The 23,410-nt window shown below is 33.1% G+C and overlaps 1 protein-coding gene across 1 annotated transcript in view; it reads left to right on the top strand.

Annotated features, from left to right (window-relative positions):
- Positions 1-19,770, top strand: part of LOC126890420 (uncharacterized) — a 74,401-nt gene extending 54,631 nt beyond the window's left edge. The window contains exons 3-5 of the mRNA XM_050659328.1: positions 3,644-3,699; positions 12,162-13,070; positions 19,592-19,770. Of these exons, the coding sequence (XP_050515285.1) occupies positions 3,644-3,699; positions 12,162-13,070; positions 19,592-19,770 (1,144 nt within the window). The remainder of the gene's footprint in view (positions 1-3,643; positions 3,700-12,161; positions 13,071-19,591) is intronic.
- The last annotated feature ends 3,640 nt before the right edge of the window (positions 19,771-23,410 follow it).

Raw genomic sequence — 23,410 nt, 5'->3', positions numbered from 1 at the left:
TTAAGAAGAACAAAAAAATACACTTTCTTTAAATAAACTTTTTTATCCGATGCCTAGATTTTGTGTCATTTTGCAACTACTAATGAAATAAAAAATTTTAGTAGTTCCAAAATGACACAAAATCTAGGCATCGGATAAAAAAGTTTATTTGAAGAAAGTGTATTTTTTTGTTCTTCTTAATGGCGGTACAGGCTCGTTTTTTAAATATTTTATTTAAAAACAGAGTAATTTCCACATATTAATATATTTTTAATTACAAAATTACAGCCGCAATCTTGGAACGCGTTTTTGCTACCTGTTGATCGCTACTCTATCATCTTAATGTGTACCTCATTTACTACTATCGCAGCAGCACCGAATATTAAAAATACCGGCGCAGTGCTATCAAAATGTAGGTTGAATTCAGTATTTTATTAAACTTCCACACCCTTGGAAATCTTATGGTCTAAAGACAGTCGTTTTAGTCGCCATGGGCCTCTCCAGGCTGTAGGACATCGACTGTAACTGATTAGAACAAATCTTGTTTCAATCCAAGAAAAGCACATGTTACAATAATACTAATTTAGTTACTTTAGAAGACAAATTGCACTAGAGGCTGTCTTCTTCTTAACGTGCCCTATCAAGTCCCCTTGACGTTGGCGATTAACATGGCGAAACTGTCTCGGTCTCGAGCTATTCTAAATAGGTGATCTGCTTTCTTTATTCCTGTCCACTCCCGGATATTCTTCAACCAAGAGGCCTGCTTTCTACCAATTCCTCTGCGTCCTTCGATTTTACCCATCATAATAAGTTGAAGAATATTATACCGGTCTCCCCTTACTACGTGTCCCAAATAGGCCATCTTTCTATATTTGATGTTATCAAGCAGCTCGCGGGTAGCATTTGCTCTCTTAAGGACTGCCACATTTGTCAGCATAGCCGTCCATGGTATTTTCAGTATACGTCTGTGCAGCCACATTTCAAAGGCCTCCAAACGGTAAATGGTGGATATTTTTAATGTCCATGCTTCGACACCATACAAGAGGACTGACCAAATGTAGCATTTAATCATTCGCTTTCGAAGTTGAAGTTGCAAGGTATCATTACAGAAGAATGACCTCATTTTTAAAAATGTGCGGGCTATCTCGATTCTACATTTTATCTCTTTATCTGGATCTAGTTGTTCAGTAATATGGCAACCAAGATATTTAAAACTGGGTACTCTTTGAATTATATGACCATCAACATATAAACGTGAATCTTGATGGGCCAAACGGCTAAATACCCTGTATTTTGTTTTTGAACAGTTTACATTTAGGCCAAACTGTCTTCCCACTGTGTCAATGGCATTTAAAAGGTGTTGTAATCCATTTATATCATCACTTAAAATAACTGTATCGTCTGCATATCTGATTGTATTTATCAGAATTCCATTAAATTTCACACCCCATTCCAAATTATGCAACGCTTCCTTAAATATTCTATCTGAATATAAATTGAATAACAGTGGGGACAGTATACAACCCTGTCTGACACCTCTTTGTATTTTGCATATTTCTGTTGATTTTCCATTTATGCAAGCTGTCGCTGTTTGACGCCAGTATAATTTTTCTATGATTCGTACATCTTTACTAACAAATCCTTTATCCTTTAATATTTTAATTAATGTGTGATGTTGTACTCGATCAAAGGCCTTCTCATAATCAATAAATACAGCAAAGACGTCTTTCCTTTGATCTCGGCATTTCTGCAATAACACATTTAGTGCAAGGGGTGCGTCCCGGGTTCCCAGTCAATTTCTGAAGCCAAATTGTGTTTCATCCCGGTCTTCTTCACATTTATCTCTGATTCTACTGTGAATGATACGTAGAAAGATTTTTAAAGTGTGGCTCATAAGGCTTATCATTCTATAATCGCTACAGTTTTTTGGACGTTGTTTTTTGGTAGGGTTATGAATTAGGACTTAAACCAATCTTCAGGGATATCACCAGTGGAATAAACATTATTGAAAAGTTTGACTAGTATTCCAATGTTTTCCTCATTTATGAGCTTTAACATTTCTGTAGGTATGTTGTCGGGACCAACGGCTTTCTTGTTTTTTGCCAATTTTATAGCATGTAGTATTTCTGATTTCAGTATTTCTGGTCCTTCACCTTCATCTAAAGTCTCCAGTTCTTCGGGTCTATCATCATTATACAGTTCATTTATATAATTATACCAGGTAGTTCGAATTTCGCGTTCGTCTATTATCATTTTTCCCGACGAATCGGTTATAGTATGTGGAGTTTTCTTATGATAAAGACCAGCTACTTCTCTAACTTTTTTAAACATATTAAACGTATCATGTTTTTCATTCAACTTTTCTAATTCCTTGCATTTATCCTCCATCCATTTTTCTTTAGCTACCTTTATCTTTTGTTTAATTAGTTTCTGTTTTTCTTTGTATTCTGTTTTGTTATCTTTCAGTTTTCTTCTCTGCTCCATCAATTCCAGGATTTCATGAGTCATCCATTGTTGTTTTTTGTGCCTCTGCATCGTTGTTTTCCATTATTTTTCCATTACTTTCCAGGTAAGATCTTTAAACGTGTTCCATATTTCTGTATTGTTTTCATTTGTTGAATTCTTTAGCTGATTATTCAGGTCATTTTCTATTAGCATTTTGTTGGATGCTGATATATGTAATTTTGGTGTTTTGGGGCTTTCTTCGACTTTTTTGAGCTTCACTTGGATGTTAGCTATTAGAGAGTTATGGTCTGAACCGATATCTGCACCAGGATCTGTCGTTGATCTCTTGACACCATTCTTAAATCTCTTGTTTACTAAAATATAATCTATCTGATTTCTAATTATATGAAGTGAGTTATCTCCTGGTCCCTTCCATGTATATAATCTTCTTTTGTGTAATTTGACCCATGTATTTGTGATTATCATGTCATGTCACTAGAGGCTGTATGACAGATACATTATTTTCTTCTTCTAGAGAAGGTTTTCCACTTCCAACCATCATCATTCTGGCTTTACAACCCTGTGTGGGTGCTAGACTCTTCAAGAATGCACCAATTCGTCACCAATGCCACCTCCAATTCGCCACTTAACTAAGACTCGAATTACTCAAGGTATAGTATCATAGTGCTTCTTCCTGGGTATTCTATATTTTGTATAACGAGATTATTTTCAAGAACATACTCTAAATGTTATTCCATTTGTAAGTTAATATAAGAGCTCCACAAAATATCGTTTTAGTGAATCTCCTGGAGATCTCAGCCGAGAAACCCTTGGTATATTGATCATCTAGATTATCTTGATACCCAATTGTATTATTTTTCTAAGAGGATTCTGTCGTTAGTAAGGGTGGTGTTCCCCAACCCCCTCCCCCCCCCCAGGAACATTAGATAAGGAACCCTCGGTGTATCAACATGTGCTATGGAAGCAATTTTTTCCATTTTATGGAACAAGTTATGAGTCCATGGGACAGTGAGTTTGATTTCAGTTGCATTGCTCGAATGAAAATTTGAGTTTATAGTCATAAACGTGTAAGGTGTTACCAATAAATGTCTTTAGATCAGCACTGTAATAAATAAAAATTTGAGATAAAATAAAATAAAATCGTAAATATGCCTATATACAAAAAAATAAAAAATAATAAAATAATTTTAATTTTTAGGTGTATTAAACAAGAAAACAACGCAACGACTGTAACATTCCAAATGATAGATCCAGGTATGATATCTTTTATAACGACTTTAAACTACAGTTGAGTCCACAAGTCTTTACCCGTACGTCATCATTTAAAGTATACGACATAAGTCGATGATATGTCGGAAATTGAAATTAACTAAACGCAACAGCAAGTGACAGTAAGTAGCTACTTCTCCTATTACGGGTTAAAATTTGAGTTATCAAATATGTGATTTACCTCACCAGATATTAATGAAGCACGGATAAAGACTCATGGACTCAACTGTAGTTATTTTCTTATAAAAATATTGGCGCTACCAATAGAAATGAGGCAATATTTGTATCACTTTGCCACTACCGATCTATATCACGAACTTCATCTAAGCTGAGGTCAGAACTTGGCTATCACAACAGACTTGAAGATGGTCGAAAAATAGGTACTATGACGAGGCTTAACTCAACCCAATCCCAATAAAGACTCAAGTATGCATCTATTAGAAGACTATGAAGTATCTAGAGAGAAATGTTGCTTGAACATTATCATTATTTTAAATACTTGGACATTAACTTGAATACAGCATTGACGTATAAACAGTACTGTAACAACACCGAAATGAGAGCCTATGGTAGAAATAATATCTCTTTAACATTAGACTCGAACTAAAGTTCGAGAGGACAAATGCACTAGCAGTCTCTTTTATAATAGCAAATATCCTTCTTTAGTCTTAAGTTTAGGTTCAGTTTAACTTAAAGTCCTCCTATACCAAAAAATAGATACAGCACTTAATGCAATGTGTAGTCTCATGTGCAGTAGACGGTTTGGAATCATGGGCTCTTAATATTAAAAGAGGAGTAAGGCAAAAATGCCCCTTATCGCTCCTACGTGAACAATGAAGTCATCAATAATTTGCTATATGCAGATGACACAGTACTTCTAGCTTCTACTCAAGAAGATCGGCAAACGTTATTTGACAGTGTCGTTCATATCTGTAAGGAAGCAGGTCTGGATATGAACATACGGAAAACCAAAATACTGGTAATATAGGTAATATAGCCCAGTAAATGAACGGGAAATTCGGCGATACCGTGTAATTTTCAGGGGCAACTCCGAATTGCATGAAAATTTGGATATAAGTTCTACTTACACTCCACTTCAAAGTTGAAATTGTGCCGTTGGTTGCTTTTACTTGAGGGGTGACAGTCACCCCTTCTCAGGGGTGAAAAAACATACGTTCAAGATAAGACCGCAAATGGATAAATTGACTGATTTTAAGCAACTTTTGTTCTATAGAGTTTTTTACGTAAGTCAATACTTTTCGAGTTATTTGCGAAATGAATTTGTCGAAAAATGTTGATTTTTCGACAAAAAAACTACGTTTTCAGACGGTTTTTCGCAAATAACTCAAAAAGTAAATATTTTATCGACAAAATATCCCTAGCAAAAGTGTAGCTTTTAAAAACCCAAAAAAATGGTGTATCAGTTAAGTCTATCAATCAAATAAAAACAAAGTTGTAGCTCATGAAAAATACGTTCTTATTCGTCTAATTCCAAATCAAATATTTCAAGGTGAAATCACCGAAAAATTAAGCACTTTTTGGGAAAACCCCATTTAAACTTTTTTAAAGTGTTTATAAAAAACTTTGTTTTAATTGTGAACAAAAGTTTTAGCATTAAAAATAAGCGAGTTACGCTCAAAATGAAGTTGGCCCTCTTTTTCTTGTAAAAAATCATGAAAATCTCGCCGTGTTTAGCTCCCCAAATGAAATTAATCGCTACCGCTTTACAAACAATTTACTTACCCATCTATTTTTTATACGATCTGTCACTCTCAACGGTTTAAACTGTTTATTTTTGAAAGGGTTATAATTGAGAAAGCTTTAATGGGTCACTAATCACGAGTGTATGCAAATTTTGAACAGCCATATCCTAACCAATTTTTGTCTTACGGAGAAACAAAATAAACTAGCATATTTATAATAGCAAAACCTACATTTTTTTACTCTTTAAGATTTTTCTTATCACTAACACTTTTTAAGTTATTTTGAAAAAATGAAATTTTTAAAAAATTTTTAGAATTTTTTTTTTTAATATAAAACCAAATATTTTTAAAAATAAGCACTTCAAACCAATCAAACTTACAGATCATATAAACAATACACATACAGTTAAAATAGATGGTAAAGCCAAACGATTAGTTTCATTTAGGGTGCTAAATAGAGGCAGGTTTTCACGATTTTTTTTACCAGAAAAAGGGGCCAACTTTTTTTTTCAGTGTAACTCGTTTATTTTTGATGCTGTAAACTTTTGTAAAAAACAAATAAAAATCTTTTTTTGATACTTTAAAAATGTTAATAAGGTTTTTCCGAAAAACGCTTCTTTCTTCGGTGATTTCGCGTTGAATTATTCGATTTGGAATTAGACGAATAAGAACGTATTTTTCATGAGCTACAACTTTGCTTCTACTCAATTTGTAGACTTTACGGGTACACCATTTTTTTCGTCTTTTTATAGGTTACACTTTTGCTAAAAATATTTTTTTCAAAAAAATATTTACTTTTTGATTTATTTGGGAAAAACGGTCTGAAAACGTAATTTTTTTGTCGAAAAATCAACATTTTAAATCGCGAATAACTCGAAAAGTATTGACTTACGTAAAAATCTTTATAGAACAAAAGGTGCTTAAAATAAGTCAATTTATCCATTTCCGGCCTTATTTTAAACACGCGTTTTTCACCCCCCGCGAAGGGGTAAATATCACCCCCCAAGTAAAAGCAACCAACGGCACAAATTCAACTTTGAAGTGGAGGGCAAGTAGAACCTAAATCCAAATTTTCATGCAATTCGGAGTTGCTCCTGGAAATTACACTTCAAAACGGTCATTTATTGGGCTAATAAGTAAACAACATAATATAATACTATCTGTATACGTAAATAATACCAATACGATGCAGTCAGCAATAATAATTAAATTGTAACGCAGAGAGTTACGATGAAATTTGATCCAGGATAGAGCAGGACAGAGCCTCTTTTAGAAGAATGTCTAAAGTATTATTTAACAGAGACCTCTGAGTCTCACTTTATGGTGTCGAGTCTTGGACTGCGAATTAAAGTGATCTAAATCACCTTGAGGCTAAATAAATGTGGTGCTATTGGAGAATTTTGTAAAAAGATTCTTTGGTAGAGAAGATTTAAAACTCCACAATACTGGAACGTCTTAGCAAGACCATTGAGATTCTAAACAGCATCAAGAAGCGAAAGCTGGAGTACTTCGAACATTGAATGAGAGGTCCCAAATATAGGTTGTTACAAAATAGGACGAAGAAAGACTTCATGATTGAAGAACTTCAAGGGAACTACCACCTTCAGAATTTGATTTTCTCTGTAGAAACGGAAAGTAAAAATATAACTCATATTTTTGGTCAATCCAAGATGTATTAAATTGACTTCAAAAAGTGTGATCACCAGTATTTAATTATGTTTGTGTTATCATAGTTCATTATTTGGGGGAAAATAATCAACAATCAGTGAACACGAAGAACAAACAAGGAGTTAGAAAAATTGTATAAGGAGCCTAATATAGTTGCAGTTGTAAGATCACAAAGACTTAGATGGTTAGGACATGTCCAAATAATGGCCCAAGTTAGAATGTCTAAAATCATGTTAAGCGCTACAATAGGTGGTAAAAAGAGAAAAGGAAGACCTAGGACCAGATGGAGCCATGAAGTTAATGATGACCTGAGGTATCTCAATGCAGCCAATTGGAAAGAAAAAGCGAAGAACAAGCAAGAATGGAGGAAGATTGTAAACCAAGCCATGAGCCTGCTTGGCTCGAAGTGCTAATGTGTATATATCATAGTTCATAGTTCATTATTTTTGCAATATTAAATTTTCCTCTTTCATATTTTCTAACGGTACCGAATCGCCTCTCGTGCTGTGCGGATGTATTGCCTTAATCATCAAGCAACGTACGCCACGATAAAAATTTCGAACCGGAATTTTTGTTAAAAACCGATACCTACAATTTAAAAACAAAATATTTATTTTCAATTACATTGAAATTTAATGAGTTCTTTAACCCAGTGCTAATTTAAGTGAAATAAAAACATGAATGTGTTACCAGCTAGTAATGGACCTGGGGATTCTTATAGCCAGCCAGTTTCGCAAATCAACATACAGGATGTAGCAGATACAAATATTCAAGTACAACAATTTATTAATTCTCAACCAATAACTCAAGCAGAATTTGAATAATAATAATTCTTGTTTATCTCAACAACATTTTGATGCTTCTCAAGCAAATTACACTCAGCAGGTACCAGTTAATCAACAAAATTACATACATCAGGTACCAATGATCCAAAAAACACAACATATACCATCAACCAGTCAGAAATATTATCACAGATTGTCCTCTACAAGTGACGATGAGGAGCTAGAACAACAAAAAGAAGGAAAATCAGAAGAAGCAATTCACAAAACTCCGACATAGATATAAGCAATAGATATAGTCAGTTTCCTGTAAGCAGAGTCAAACCGACCAACAAATAGATATCACCGAAGCTAAAAGTATAAAACCACCTCCAATATTTGTATACGGAGTAATAGATTACCAAAAAATGATAGGTACTAAGTTTAAGAGATGCCATTGATGATGAGCACTTCAGTACAAAAACACTTGCAGATAATACAATTAAAATAATTAGTGATACTGTTGAGACTTACAGGCATCTAGTATCGTATATGCGTGAGAAAAAAATTGTACACCACACATACCAACTCAAAGAAGAACGTGCATTCCGAGTAGTGATCAGACACCTTCACCACACTATGGATACAAAAGAAATAGTGAAAGAGCTCAATACAAAAGGCCATCAAATCAGAAATATCCTCAATGCCAAGGACAAAAGAACTAAGGAGCCTCTTAATCTGTTCTTTATGGATTTAGAGCCTGTGGTAAATAACAAAGAAGTATATAAAATACAAAAAATGCAAAATTTAATCATACAGATAGAACCTCCAAAACCTAACTATGGACCAGCTCAATGCACGCGATGCCAACAATATGGACACACCAAGGGTTACTGTTATAAACCTTTTGTCTGCGTTAAGTGTGGGGGAGCCCATAGTACATCAACCTGCACAAAAACAAGGAACACTCCAGCAACATGTGCACTTTGTGGAGGTGCCCATACAGCCAAGTATAAAGGTTGTAGCTACTATCATAACATAATGAGACGCCCTAATAATCAAAATAATAGGCAAAATGTACAGCCAGTCAGCAGTCAGGGTTATCCAAATGCCCATCCATCTTACCACCAAGTCAACAACAACGCCGGTAAGAAATAATGTGACCTATGCAAATGTAGCATCCAACAATTATTATACTCAGCAGAATCAATGTGACACCACAACAGATATGCTACATAGATTCTTAGATGAATTCAAAGCCATGTTTCAGCAACTTATTCATCAAAACACCATGGTGATGAATATGCTTACTACGTTAATAAATAAAATTCATTAAGTTCATTAGAATAGCACTCTGGAATGCCAACGGCATTTTACATCACAAACAAGAAGTTGAAATATTCCTAAAACACAATTCTATAGACCTGTTTCTCATCAGTGAAACACACTTCACTGACAGATCCTACTTTTACATTCCACATTACACAACATATCACAGCAATCACCCAGACAACACTGCACATGCTGGTGCTGCTATTCTAATAAAAAACACAATAAAGCACCATGAAATGCCAAAATATGCTGAAAACTTTCTACAAGCCACAACTTTCAACGTCTGCATGGACTCATATAATCTAAAAGTTGCCGCCTTCTACTGTCCACCACGACACAACATAAAAAAGGAACATTTCAGTGATTTTTTCGATACACTAGGATCCAAATTTATTGCGGGCGGTGATTACAATAGCAAACACATTTTATGGAGGACTAGGCTTACAACAACCAAAGGTAGAGAATTGGCATCAGTGATTCAAGAGAAGCATTACGCATACCTGTCAACAGGAACTCCAACTTACTGGCCAACTGATCCTGCTAAAACTCCTGACTTGCTTGACTTTTTTGTGACAAGTGGGTTACCAGCTCCTAACTTAGACCTAAAACCAAGCTATGATCTTTCTTCTGACCACTCTCCGATAATAGCTTCAATAGGAACAGCAGCGTTACATAGAAAAACTCCCACAAGACTACATAATAAGAAAACCAAATGGGAAGAATATCGTACCAGAATTGAAGAAAAAGTAAAACTCGACATCAGACTAAAGGAACCCATTGAAGTCGAAGGGGCGATCACAACTTTTAATGACCTCCTAATAGAATCAGTACAACAAGCCACTCCTCGTCCTACCATCCAAAAGAAAGACATTTCTGTACCTAAAGAAGTGAAGGAACTCATAGCTCTAAAACGAAAAGCAAGAGCTAGAGTACAACGCACGCAAGCCCCTGTTGACAGAACAGCGTACAACCGAGCCAGAAGTCGACTAAAAGCAAAAATTAAAGAACTGCGTGAAAGTTCATTTAATGAATATTTGAAGGGTATTAACCGAAGTGATAACTCCATCTGGAAACCATGCAAATTCAAAAACAAGCCTCAAATGCAGAATTCTCCTGTACGTTACTCCAGAAATCCTGCAGCTATATGGGCAAGAAGCGATAAAAAAAAGGCTTCACTATTTGGTGCGTACTTATCCAATGTATTCACACCGAACTGTGATGTAGTTGATGACGAAATAGCTAGACATCTCTCAAATATCCCAAACAACATACCCGCAACCAAACAACTTTCTGTAAAGGAAGTTCAAAAAGAACTAAACTTCCTAAATCCAAGAAAATCTTTGGGGATCGATAAAGTAACCTCCAAAATGTTAAAAGAACTGCCACGCAGAGGAGTCATACTCATGATGTACATTTTCAATGCTATCCTGAGACTAAACTACTGGCCGATGCAACTCAAAACCGCAGAAATAATTTTAATACTGAAGCCAGGCAAAAACCCAAACGAAGTTTCATCTTATCGGCCAATCAGCTTATTGCCAGTTATGTCAAAACTACTAAAAAGACTCATACTTCAAAGAATAAATAAGGAAGTACTCCCTGAGGATTGGATTCCATCACACCAATTTGGTTTTCGACAAGGCCACTCAACAGTTCAGCAAATACACAGAATAACACATTCAATAAATCTAGCAATAGAACAAAAACAATACTGTCCCTCAGTATTCTTGGATGTTAGCCAAGCCTTTGACAAGATTTGGCATGATGGACTATTATAAAAAATATCTAAAATCTTTCCATTATTCTTCTATCGACTGCTCGAATCATATCTTCATGACAGACAGTTTCTTGTAAAAGTGAAGGATGAATATTCGCAAAAATTCCCAATCAAGGCCGGAGTTCCGCAAGGCAGTGTCCTGGGTCCCATTCTATATGTATCATTCACATCAGATATTTCTACGTCTCCACACACTGCCATAGGAACCTTTGCGGATGACACCGTCATCTTAGCAATTCACCAATATCCAGTAGAAGCTTCCAACATCCTACAAAATGACTTAGCAAACCTAGAAAATTGGGTAAAAAAATGGAAAATTAAGATAAATGAGGCTAAATCCGTCCATGTCAACTTTACTACAAGAAAAGATTAGTGTCCATCACTACACATAAATAACAAAATTATTGCTAAAAACAACTCTTCCAAATACCTCGGCATACATCTAGACCCTAAACTTACTTGGAAAGTGCACATAACAAAGAAGAGAAAACAAATAAACATGAAAGTCAAAGAACTCTACTGGTTGATAGGTAGAAAATCAAAACTAAGTTTGGAAAATAAACTGCTGATATACAACACCATAATCAAACCAATATGGATGTATGATATCGAAGTCTGGGGATGTGCAAGCAAATCTAATATTGCTATCATCCAAAGGAGCCAGTCAAAAATACTACACATGATCACAAATGCACTTTGTTTCGTGTCGAATTTAACATTACATGAAGATCTGAAGGTTCCATTCATCACAGATATCATTAAAGATAGGTACAACAAACACCACGAGAAAATGGAAACACACCCCAACGCAGTATTACAGCCGCTAGTACAAGCTCCAATTGCAAGAAGTTTGAAGAGATTATGGCCAGCTGGCATGAAGACTATCTAGGACTCCTTCATTGGAGGGAGTCCCTTCACGCCAATGAGGGGCCCAGCTCCCAAGCCAACACTTTAACTTATAGGATGCTAATATATTCTGATTGTTAAATAAAGCATAACAAGAAAAATATTTTCTAACAATTTTAGTATTTTTTTCTATTCTGCGTCAATTAAAAACAAAATTCATTGTGTATATTGTATTTTAGTAATAAATCAAAGGGATAATATCCACCAAAATTCGAAAGTAATTTGATTATTTTTTAAAATATTCTGGGAGATACCGATTTTTGGAGGAGTGTACATTAATTTATTAAATTTTATTTTTAGATTACGAAATCACCAAGACAACTGAAACTACCATTAACAATCAAAGTATAACTGCTGTTAACACAACTCCTTTTATTCAACAATATGAGACATTCATTACGACACCAACCCAGCCCGAAAAATTATTGACTACTAAGTCTACAACAGAGGAAAGCACAAAGTTAACTACAACACCCACAACTGAGAGGATTGTAAAAATAAAACGGAAAAAGAAACCAAACAAAACTAAAAATAAAGTTCAAAAGTCCAAAAGAAAAACTGTATTGGACAAAATTAAGATATATTTAAATAAATTGCAGAAAAAAGTTACTAAAAAGAAAAAACATAAGAAAAATAAGAACCCATCTACACCCAATTATAAACAAACAGTACAAAAAGTTACAACACCAAATATCCATCTTTTTACAAAGCAACACTTTAGTGTTAAGAAGAAACCGGTACGAAAATTGTCGACAAAACACCCTTTAAGAAAAGTAACCCCGAAAATTAAAAGGAAAACTACTACAAAACGACCTCCAACAAAAAGTACAACTTCTAAACCTAAACAAAACAAAATAAAACTGCAACTAGACCAAATAAGACCAGATACAAGAACAAATGATATTCCACTACCAGTGACAGAGTCTCTGTCTGAAGAAGATGCTTTGAACAATCTGTATACAACAGATACAATAGAAGTCGTTGATAAAGTTATAGATAACTCGAAAGTTAAAATAATTACAAATAAACCAGTTAAAACGTCAACATTCGAAGATTATTTATATTTAAGAAATCTCACTTTCGATGGCGTCACAAATAGTTCTACAATTTCTACTACAATAAATACCCCTTCCACATATGTGTACACCCAGACTTCATCTCCATGGATATTTACGAATTTGAATATACTGTCCACAACATTATCAACAAGTAAGTCAAATAGATTCGTAAGTTTGCTCGTTGTGTTTAATACGTTATTATGGATTTAACTTTGTTTACATAAGTAGCATCGATTTATTTTAAAAAATAAATAGGGGAGATTCAATATAGATTGAAAACTTGTACTGTTTCGGAAAAAATCAAACAAGCTTATATTTTTCCGAAACTTTTTTTTGTTAGTTTATAAATATGTTAGACTAAAAAGTTCCACGCACAGAGTTGGCCGCTAATTATTTATTAATTTTACTCTGATCAAAAATGTTTCTATTTTGTTTTTGATTATGCTGCACCCGAATCTGACGTTAAAATAATTGGGAAATTCAACAAAACAATTTTGAGCTCTTATACAGTACCTATGTCTGGGAAACTTGGGCCCATATCGTAAAAATTTTTATTATCAATTTTACGAGAAAAGGGCATTTTTCTTCCTAAATGCCATGCACTGTCTAAAATCTAACATGGAACCATCGGATATCAAATTTTATCTCATTTATACGAGGTATGTCAAAAAATATGAATTTCGCTCAAGAGTAATGTACCTTTATATTAATTTCACAATATCGAAAATTGCTATTATGAAAAGTTGTTGGAAATTCAAAACTATGTTTTAATATGCAACTACATCCTTCTATACTAAAATCACAATAAAAATGTACTAGAAATAAACAAACCAAGACACGTTGAATGTTACGGGGAGCACTCCCAAATCATGATTTACAATGTACATACAGTATGGTGCAAATGTTTGACATAAATTAGTTATTTCGTAAGCTGGCGACTTTAAGGAAACATTCCGGGGCAGGTTTATTTTTATTTTTGAATTATGATTTTTTGACATATATATCATACTAGTGACGTCATCCACCTGGGTGTGATGACGTAATCGATAATTTTTTAAATCAGAATAGGGGTCGTGTGCTAGCTAATTTGAAAGGTTATTTAATTATCTATTCAGTAATATATTAATACAATTATTGATAGAGGGTGTCCAAAATAATTGTTTTTAATTTAATTCAAAATACATTTTACTTATGGCCGGTGTCACCAACGACAAAGAGTAGTTTATTCTATGAATAAAGTTATTCGACCAACAAACTGACATTTCTCCATTTTACTAACGTCTAATAAGACTTATTTTATTTATTTTATATATTTAATCTCGCAACTTCAAATAAATTGGCAAGTTAATCTCGTTGTAAATATTTGTAAGAAAGTAAATTCGTCAGTTTAACTTTAAATTATCAAAATTATATTGAAACAAAATACAATAATGTAAACGTCTAAATAATAAATTTTATTCGACGAATAACTATTCATTGAGTTAGTTGTTGTTGGTGAAACCGGACCTTACTGCTGTCAGAAAATAGAAAAAAATGTTTATTTCACAAAAAAACATTGCTCTTGGCTTAAATCCAATGTTCAAGTTGCCACCCACCTTCCTCTTGGCAGTTTGAACATTTAATTTAAGCGAAAAGCAATGATTATTTGTTAATTAAACATTTTTTTATGTTTTCTGACAACATTAGAATGTATTTTGAATTAAATAAATTACATGTTTATATTACTGAATTGGGAATTGGATAACCTTTCAAATAAACTAGCACACTACCCGTTTCTAATTTAAAAAATTATCGATTATGTCATCACACTCAGATGGATGACGTCACCAGTGCGGTATATATGCCAAAAGATCGTGATTTAAAAATGGAAATTGACCTGTTTCTTATAAAATACCAAATTTATTTCAAGCATTTGCACCATACTGTATACTTATACATTGTAAATCCCAAATTATGAATTACAAAGTTCATACATTGTAAATCATGATTCGGGAGTACTCCTCGTAACATTCAACGGTTCTTGGTTTGTTTATTTGTAGTGCGTCTTTATTATTTAAAGCTTTATTTTTGTTTTATTTTTAAGTTTCAACACCCAATAAAAAAGTTCCAACACCAAAAGTAAGTGAGTTACTCTCAAATTAATCTTGGTCCCTTTTATTTTTTGGTAATCTGGTTTGGTATCTAGTTATATCTTTATTTTGATTTTAGTATAATTGAAAAAAAATGCCTTTTTTTAATTACGGAAACCCAGCATTATTTTATTACTATATCATAACTATTTTATTATAAATTTTACGAAAAAAGTTATTCTTTATAAAAAGCTTTGCATGGTCTAAATTCCAAGACGCAATCATATATGTATACAGATCAATTTTATCCAAGGTATGTTAAAAAATATGAATTTCGCTGAGAAAACTACTTGATACTTCACAATATTTAAATTATAAGCATGTAATTACATATTCAAACAAAGCTTTTAATTTAGACAGTTTTCAATATTGTGAAATATAAAGATACTTTACTCTTGAACGAAATTCATATTTTTTGTCATACCTCGTGTAAAATTGATAAAACTTTATATCTGATAATTGAATCTTAAATTATATACCATGCAGGGTATTTTAGGAAGAATAACTTTTTTTTCGTAAAATTGATAATAAAATAGTTTCCAATAGTTTCGTAGTAACGCAGATATAAGAGCTATTTTTTTAACATTAAAAACCAAAATCAGTGACTTTGGTATAAAAGTTTTTTTTGCAAAAACAGGGACCAACTTTATTTTGAGCGTAACTTACTTACTTTTGATGCTAGAAATTAAGAAAAAACAGAAAAATTAAGCATTTTTTTAAACACTTTAAAAAATTGTGATGAGTTTTCCCCAAAAAGCGCTTAATTTTTTGGTTATTTCACGTTAAAATATTCGATTTGGAATGTGACGAATAAGAACCTACTTTTCATTAGCTATAACTCTGCTTCTACTAGGTCTACAGACTTTAGACATAGGTACAACATTTTTTTTACTTCTTTATAAGCTACATTTTTGCTTAGAATATTTTTTTCGATAAAATAGTTACTGCTGGAGTTGTTTGAGAAAAATAGTCTAAAAACTTGTTTTTTTTTTGTTGAAAATGAACGGTACATTCCATGTCAAATCACTCAGGCAAAAAATTTTGGATCTCCGATTTGTCTGAAAATTGGTATATAGCTTCTGCGGGACGTAAAAATAAGATATTTAAAGTCAAAAAATCTTCTTCTTCTTTTTTTCTCAAAATGTTATTTTATGCGATTTTACAGTGATTTGGTGTTTATTTAAACAAATTTGCATTTTCTGTCGTGAAGTATCAATGAAAAACATAATATTTTAATAGAAAGAACTCAAAAATGTCATTATATGGCATTATAACAAGTTATTTTGAATCAAAACAAGTTTTTGATCAAATTTTATAGTGTAAAAACGTTAAAATACCGTTTTTTAAATTTTCCTCCATTCCCAAAATACACTACCATCGATTTGGCTGAAAATTTGCCCACAGATAGCCAAAAGATAGTACTTTAAGTGGTTAGAAGGATTTAAATTATATTTCAATACCAAAAAAGTTACACATGCAGTAATATCAGACTCAAAAGTATATATTAGTCCAGTCGGGATAGCATTTGACCTTGAATGCCGAGCTGCCCAAAATTTTATTTTTCTGATCTTTACGGGAGTCAATAGTAGCCTAAATTTAAAATTACGAATGAATTCCTCCGTTACGTTAGCCGACATCTTGATTTTAAAGGATTTTTTTGCTCAATATCTCCGCCATTTTTAACTTTTCGACAAAAATGGTAGGAACTGAAATTGTTTCAAATAAATCGTATTTACAATTATTACAATTTCTTTTTAACAATTTTTGTCGTGAGGTCGATATTTTCGAGTTAGTTGTACTTACAGTAGACGCCTATATTTTTGACTATAATATTGCATGTAACTTTTTTGGTATTATAATATAATTCAAATCCTTCTCACCACTTAAAATCCTATGTTTTGTCTATCTGTGGGAAAATTTTCAGCCAAATCGATTATGATGTATTTTGGGAATGGAGAAAAATGTAAAAAAACGGTATTTTAACGTTTTCTACACTACAAAATTTAATCAAAAGCTTGTTTTGAATCAAAGTAACTTGTTATAATGCCATATAATGACATTTTTGAGCCTCTTCTATTAAAATATTATGTTTTCCATTGATACTTTACGATAGAAAATGCAAATTTGTATAAATAAACACCAACCCTAACAACACATAACATTCCAGGAATGTACTATCAAAGTTCTATTAATGTTTGAATGTACTGGACATTCAAGGAACATTCGGTGAATATCTGATTAAGTTATTCGTGGAATGTTACCACAAGACATTCTATGAACATACTACCAATGTCCTATATTTTAAGAGAGGCCATTTACTATTCAATTTGCATTCACTTTCAAATTTGCTGCGCGTGTATATGTATTTAGGCAATCCAAACCACGTGACTTCTGGTTCTGGTTGGCATGGCATACAGGTTACAGAGGTTATGTTTGTGATATCATTTCATTTCATCTTCATCATTTCAATGTTTATCGTCATATTTTGGATTTCATTTGCTGTATTTTGTGAACTTTATAAACTTTACCACACTGCAAAGTGATTATTTAAGGAAATTATTATTGGAGACACCAGATGTTTGGAGAAAGGTAGGGCAAACAATTTTTATCAATGTTCATTTTTCTCTGATATTTATCAATATTGATGAATTTTGCAAGCAATAACATTATTTCTTTTATTGTTTTAGATATTTATTGAAGCTGAAAATAATTGGGGATTTAGATCCATATACAATTCAGTCAGAATTGGATTTTACCATAAAGTGCATTCCACCAAATTACGATTATAGATATTATAGATGAAAGCATACAAAAGCCTTCAGGCACATAAATATTTTACAGCTGGATGTGTTTTTAAAGTTGGAGTAAAGTTGGAAGTCACAAGCAACAACTTCGTAAGTCCTGGATACTACTGGACAAACTAGAAGATTGAAGAGGACAAAGCCTTTTGAACTAGTTTGAGTGATAGTGCAAAGCAGAGCATAATGCTTGTGTGCATGTGTATGTTAAAATAGTGTGGTTACAAAAGCAGAGCATAGTGCTTGTGTGCCTGTTAGATTAGATAAGAGACGCTATGGGTAAGCTCTTCATTTTAAGGAACAGTAGTAATTTAGGTTAAATTAAAATTGCTCATTGGTCAGAGTTATGACCAGATTGTAATTCTAATGAACAATTCAATACAATGAATCGTCATCGTAGTGATGATTATGGAAAAAAATATATGACAAGATTTTGTGCAATAAAAATGTTTATATTTATCAAGGATGTATTATTTGGTATGGCTACATATACTGTCGGAAAAATGAAAGAATACCCATGAATGAACATATAAAACACGCTGTATTTTCCTGTCACCGTGTCACAAAGAAAATTGTCCAGTGCAAGTAACAATAATTATTACATGTACTTGTGCTGACCAGTTTTTTGTGTGACACGGTGACAGGAAAATACAGCGTGTTTTATAGGTTCGTTCATGGGTATTCTTTCATTTTTCCTACTGTACTTCTGGTATATCGTCGGTGATGTGACAATACCTCCTATCTGCTTTTTCATGAATTTTGTAGGAGATGAAAAACTTGTTTGGGCCACCTCGTGTTTTCATATATTTTTTGATTTGTTTTGTATTAAATTCAACTATCTATTTACTGCAAAACAAGTCAAAACTTACGTATGAAAACAGGAGGTGACCGTAAAAAATGTTTTTCGTCTCCTGCAAAACTCATGAAAAAACATATAGGAGGTATTGTCACATCACTGACGATATATTTCAGAGAATGTCTAAAAATATTCTTTGAATGTCCTAAGAACATTCATGGAATGTTTCAACAAGACATTCAGTCTAAACAATATACTGTGAATGTTCAAAGAACATTCGTAGACATTCATGGAATGTTCCAACAAGACATTCAAGGAATGTTTAAAATGCTGACACAGCACTTTCCTGGGACTTTCCAGGCACGTTCGTGTGCTTTTGGGGACATTCCAGGAATGTTTTCAATGTCCTGTGTGTACCTTCTAGGAACATTTCTGGAATGTTTTGTGTTATTAGAGAAATCACTGTAAAATCGCATAAAATAACATTTTGAGAAAGAAAGAAAAAGAAGATTTTTTGACCTTAAATATCTTATTTTTACGTCCCGCAGAAGCTATATACCAATTTTCAGACAAATCGGAGGTCCAAAATGTTTTTTGCTCCAAAATTGAGTGATTTGAAATGGAATGACCCGAACATATTCACTCACATAATATATAACTCGGAAAGTGTTGACTTAATGAAAAAACACTATGAAACAAAAGTTGCTTAGAATTAGTCAAGTTATCCACTTTCAGACTTATTTTGAACGTATATTTTTTACACCCTAGAAGGGGTAGTACTCACCGTAAGCGAAAAAGCACACATCGGCCCAATATCACTTTTTTTCTTTGACATGTTAGCTATGGGTATGTCAAATTTCATATCAATCCAAGCGGTTTTTTTTTAAATTTACAGGTTTTGCAGTATTTTACCGTGAGTGAATGAACTAATTAAATTGTATTTTTTTAGTGCCACCACAGTTATCAGCATGCTCCATGCCTACAAAATATCGTGGTGCTAAATGTAACGAATATTATGAATGTGTGAAAGTAATGTGGGTAACCAGATTGATGTTATTTAGGTGCAGACCAAGAGAAAGTTTTGACGCAGAAACCCTAGCTTGTACACCAAACACAAATTGTTATTAAATAAATGTATATTTACGAAAATTGTAATACTTATTCATTGCCCATTTTCTTATACAGTGTGTCAATTTTAAAACTTACAATGGCTATATCTCACGAACAAAAGCTGAAGACGGAAAATGCTTGAAACCGTTTCTAGGATAGTAAGGGGGAACTAAAATGACATGAAAGAGAACTCACCCCCCATCAACCCCTTAGGCCGCACCCACCTCAACCAAAAAAGTTTAAATTGCAAACCCCTACTTGTGATACATCATTGAAAAGGCTATAAAAAATGCTATCCAATGGTATAAACAATAATTATACAGGGTGACGCAATAATTGTGAAACTTTGGCTTAAATGAAAAATTTAATGAGGTTTTGTTGAATTGCAAATTTGATAAAAATGTCAATTAAGTAAATGTGCAAAGTGGGTTCCGTTGTTTTGTAAACAATAATACAGTCTATTTTCAAATTCTGCACGAAATTTGGCAAATGTTTTTCTAGTAATAGGGCGACATACTTGAGTAATTATTGCTCGCAATTTCCCAAGTGACGCAAGTTAAGTTTTATAAACAACTGATTTAAGGCAAAAATAGCAAATTAAGTTTTAATTCAACAAAAAAAAGTTCGAGCGGACATTTACCATTTAAAATAATAGTCCGGGAGATAGCATTACAAATACAAAAGTCATAGTAAGCCAGCTGATATTAACACCCTGTATAATTATTATTTATACCATTGGATGGTACTTTTTACAGTAGGATAGTATATTACTTTTTTCTATGGGGTTACCTTAAATCAGTTGTTTATAAAACTCAACTTGCATCACTTGGGGAATTGCGAGAAAGAATTACTCAAGCATGTCGCCCTATTACTAGAACATTTGCCAAATTTCGTGCAGAATTTGAAAATAGGCTGTATTATTGTTTACCAAACAACGGAATTCACATTAAATATTTACTTAATTGACATTTTTAATCAATTTGTAATTCAACAAAACCTTAGTAAATTTTTCATTTAAGCCAAAGTTTCACAATTATTGCTTCACCCTGTATAATTATTATTTATACCATTGGATAGCATTTTTTATAGCCTTTTCAATGATGTATCACAAGTAGGGGTTTGCAATTTAAAATTGTTTGGTTATGATGGGTGGGGCCTAGGGGGTTGATGGGGGTGAGTTCTCTTTCATGTCATTTTAGTTCCCCCTTACTATCCTAGAAACGGTTTCAAGCATTTTTTGATATCAGCTTTTGTTCGTGAGATATAGCCATTGTAAGTTTTTAAATTGACACACTGTATAGTACCGATTCGTACACATAAAGTGGCACTTTATGTAAAGTCATTTTAAGGCATGTCGGCTGTCGGCGCAATGCAGTTCAATCTCATGTCCCAAGCTTGATGTCTGATGTCCTTAAAACTATTCTCAGTATCCTCCATACAAGAATTTACAAGAAGTATAAGTCTCAGATTAGTGACACCCAATTCCGATTTGGAAATGGATTGGGAGCACGAGAAGCTCTTTTAGCATTAAATGTCAACCCAACGATGTATAGACATGAATGTAGATGTATATTCATGTTTTGCTGATTATCAAAATCCATTTTGACCATCTAAACATTATAGACCGGGAGATATTATACAGAAATTCAGCCACGATTTTCTAAGTCCTGCCTTTTGCAATAGTGGAAGGGTAGACGAGGTACTTACAATTTGTGGAACTATCCACAAATTTCGTGTAACATTTTAATGTAAAAATTAAATTTTCTCAAAAAATAAAAATAGCGTTTTGCGATGAATTTCTGAGTCCTGCCATATCCGTAGAATGACAGGATACTATGGATTTTATGAAGAAAACTTTTGGGCAGGAGGGTTGTAAATGGGCTAACGGAGTATATATGTATACAAAAATGTAAGGAAAATAATGAAATTTTCCTTATTTTCTGGGTCCTGCCAACTAAATAAATTAAACATAGTTATTTCAAAATGATCAAAAAAAATGTTGGCTTGATGTTTCTTACTGTTTAAGTATACTTGTCCCTTGGAAAATTATGCGCAAAATTTTTACCCTGATTCCGTGATTTTTTGAGTCCTGCCTTTAAAAAGTTATAATGCTCAAATCCAATCAATACTTTTTCAGTACTCGACAGGAAGGTTAAACCGTTCTTGTAAGACGGCAGGAGTCCTAGATTTGTAAGAAAATTCGTGAAAAATTCCACGATGTTCTGAGTCATGCCATTTTGCATATGTTTCAAGAATCTTAATATGTATAAGTCTATTTACAAAGAGGCAGGGTGGTTTTATAGTTATTTCGTATACAGGGTGGGGCATTAGTGTGACAAAGTCCAATTACTCGTTTGTCGTAAGAGATACGAAAAAAAGTTATTTAGGTAAAATATGGGGCAAAGAGAGTATCATAATTTAAAAATATTTTCTAATATACAGAGCTACCCGTACTTTTGTACAGGGTGACACAAACATATGTTTTTTAATAGAACATCCTGTATATAATTTTAAGATTCCTAAGATAATTTTAAGACAATTTAACACAATTCACATGATCCAAAAATGTTTCCTAAGGGAGCTAGATCTCTTTGAAGATGGTGCCTTGTAATTAGATTTTTTTATCTCCAGAACGCTTCCATTTCGATAGACAAAAACTGGTCCGCCTTTTTTATCTTCCAGAGATAAATCGATTCCATCAATTGCGAATCTCTAGTACCGGTCATAGGAGTCCGTTTTGGGTAGGGCAACTGTTATTTTATCGCATAGCTTTTTTGTCTTTAACTTTTAAGCATTTTTGACACTATATTATTAAATTGTGAGGTATTCTAGTACTAAACGGTACTCTTGCTTTAAGTCGGTAGGATGCACCGTTTTCTATAAAAATCAATTTCAAAATTTTTCGTATTTTGAATAAAAATGAAAAAAAAAACGGTGTATTTACCGACTTAAAGCAAGAGTAACTTTTAGTACTAGAATACCTCATAATTTAATACTCTACTCCGCTACCGTCAAAAATGCTTAACAATTAAAGCAAGTTATGAGATTTCGTTGATCTACCCAAGACGGACGCCTATGACCGATACTATAAATTGACAATTGATAAAATATTCATATCTGGAAGAGAAATAAACGTACCAGTTTTCGTTTTTCTAAATAGTTTTTTTTTTCAAATTCAAAAACCGAAAAATTTTTCAAATCGATTTTTCTAGAACACGGCGTATCCTACCGACTTAAAGCAAGAGTACCTTTTAGTACAAGAATACCCCATAGTTTAATAATCCAGTGTCAAAAATGTTTAAAAGTTAAACACAGAAAAGTTGTACGATAAAATATCCGTTTCCCTACCCTAAACGGACGCCTATGACCGGTACTAAAAATTGACAAATGATGGACTCGATTTATCGCTGGAAGATAAATAGGTGTACCAGTTTTCGTTTTTCTAAATAGAAGTGTTCTGGAGCTATTTAAAAAAAAATAATTAGAATACGCCATCTTTAAAGAGCTCTAGCTTCCTTGGGAAGCATTTTCGGACGAGGTAAATTGAGTTAAACTTTCTTAAAATTATCTGAGGAATCTCCGGGCTTCGATTGTTAGAAGAGATTCCTATTACTTTTATTACGTTTGCTTAGATACAAATATGATCTAATCGCTTAAC

This window comes from Diabrotica virgifera, chromosome 8 (assembly GCF_917563875.1).
Source record: "Diabrotica virgifera virgifera chromosome 8, PGI_DIABVI_V3a".
Lineage (NCBI taxonomy): Eukaryota > Metazoa > Arthropoda > Insecta > Coleoptera > Chrysomelidae > Diabrotica > Diabrotica virgifera.
Note: the sequence above shows the minus strand (reverse complement) of the source record. Positions and strands in the feature narration are given on the sequence as shown.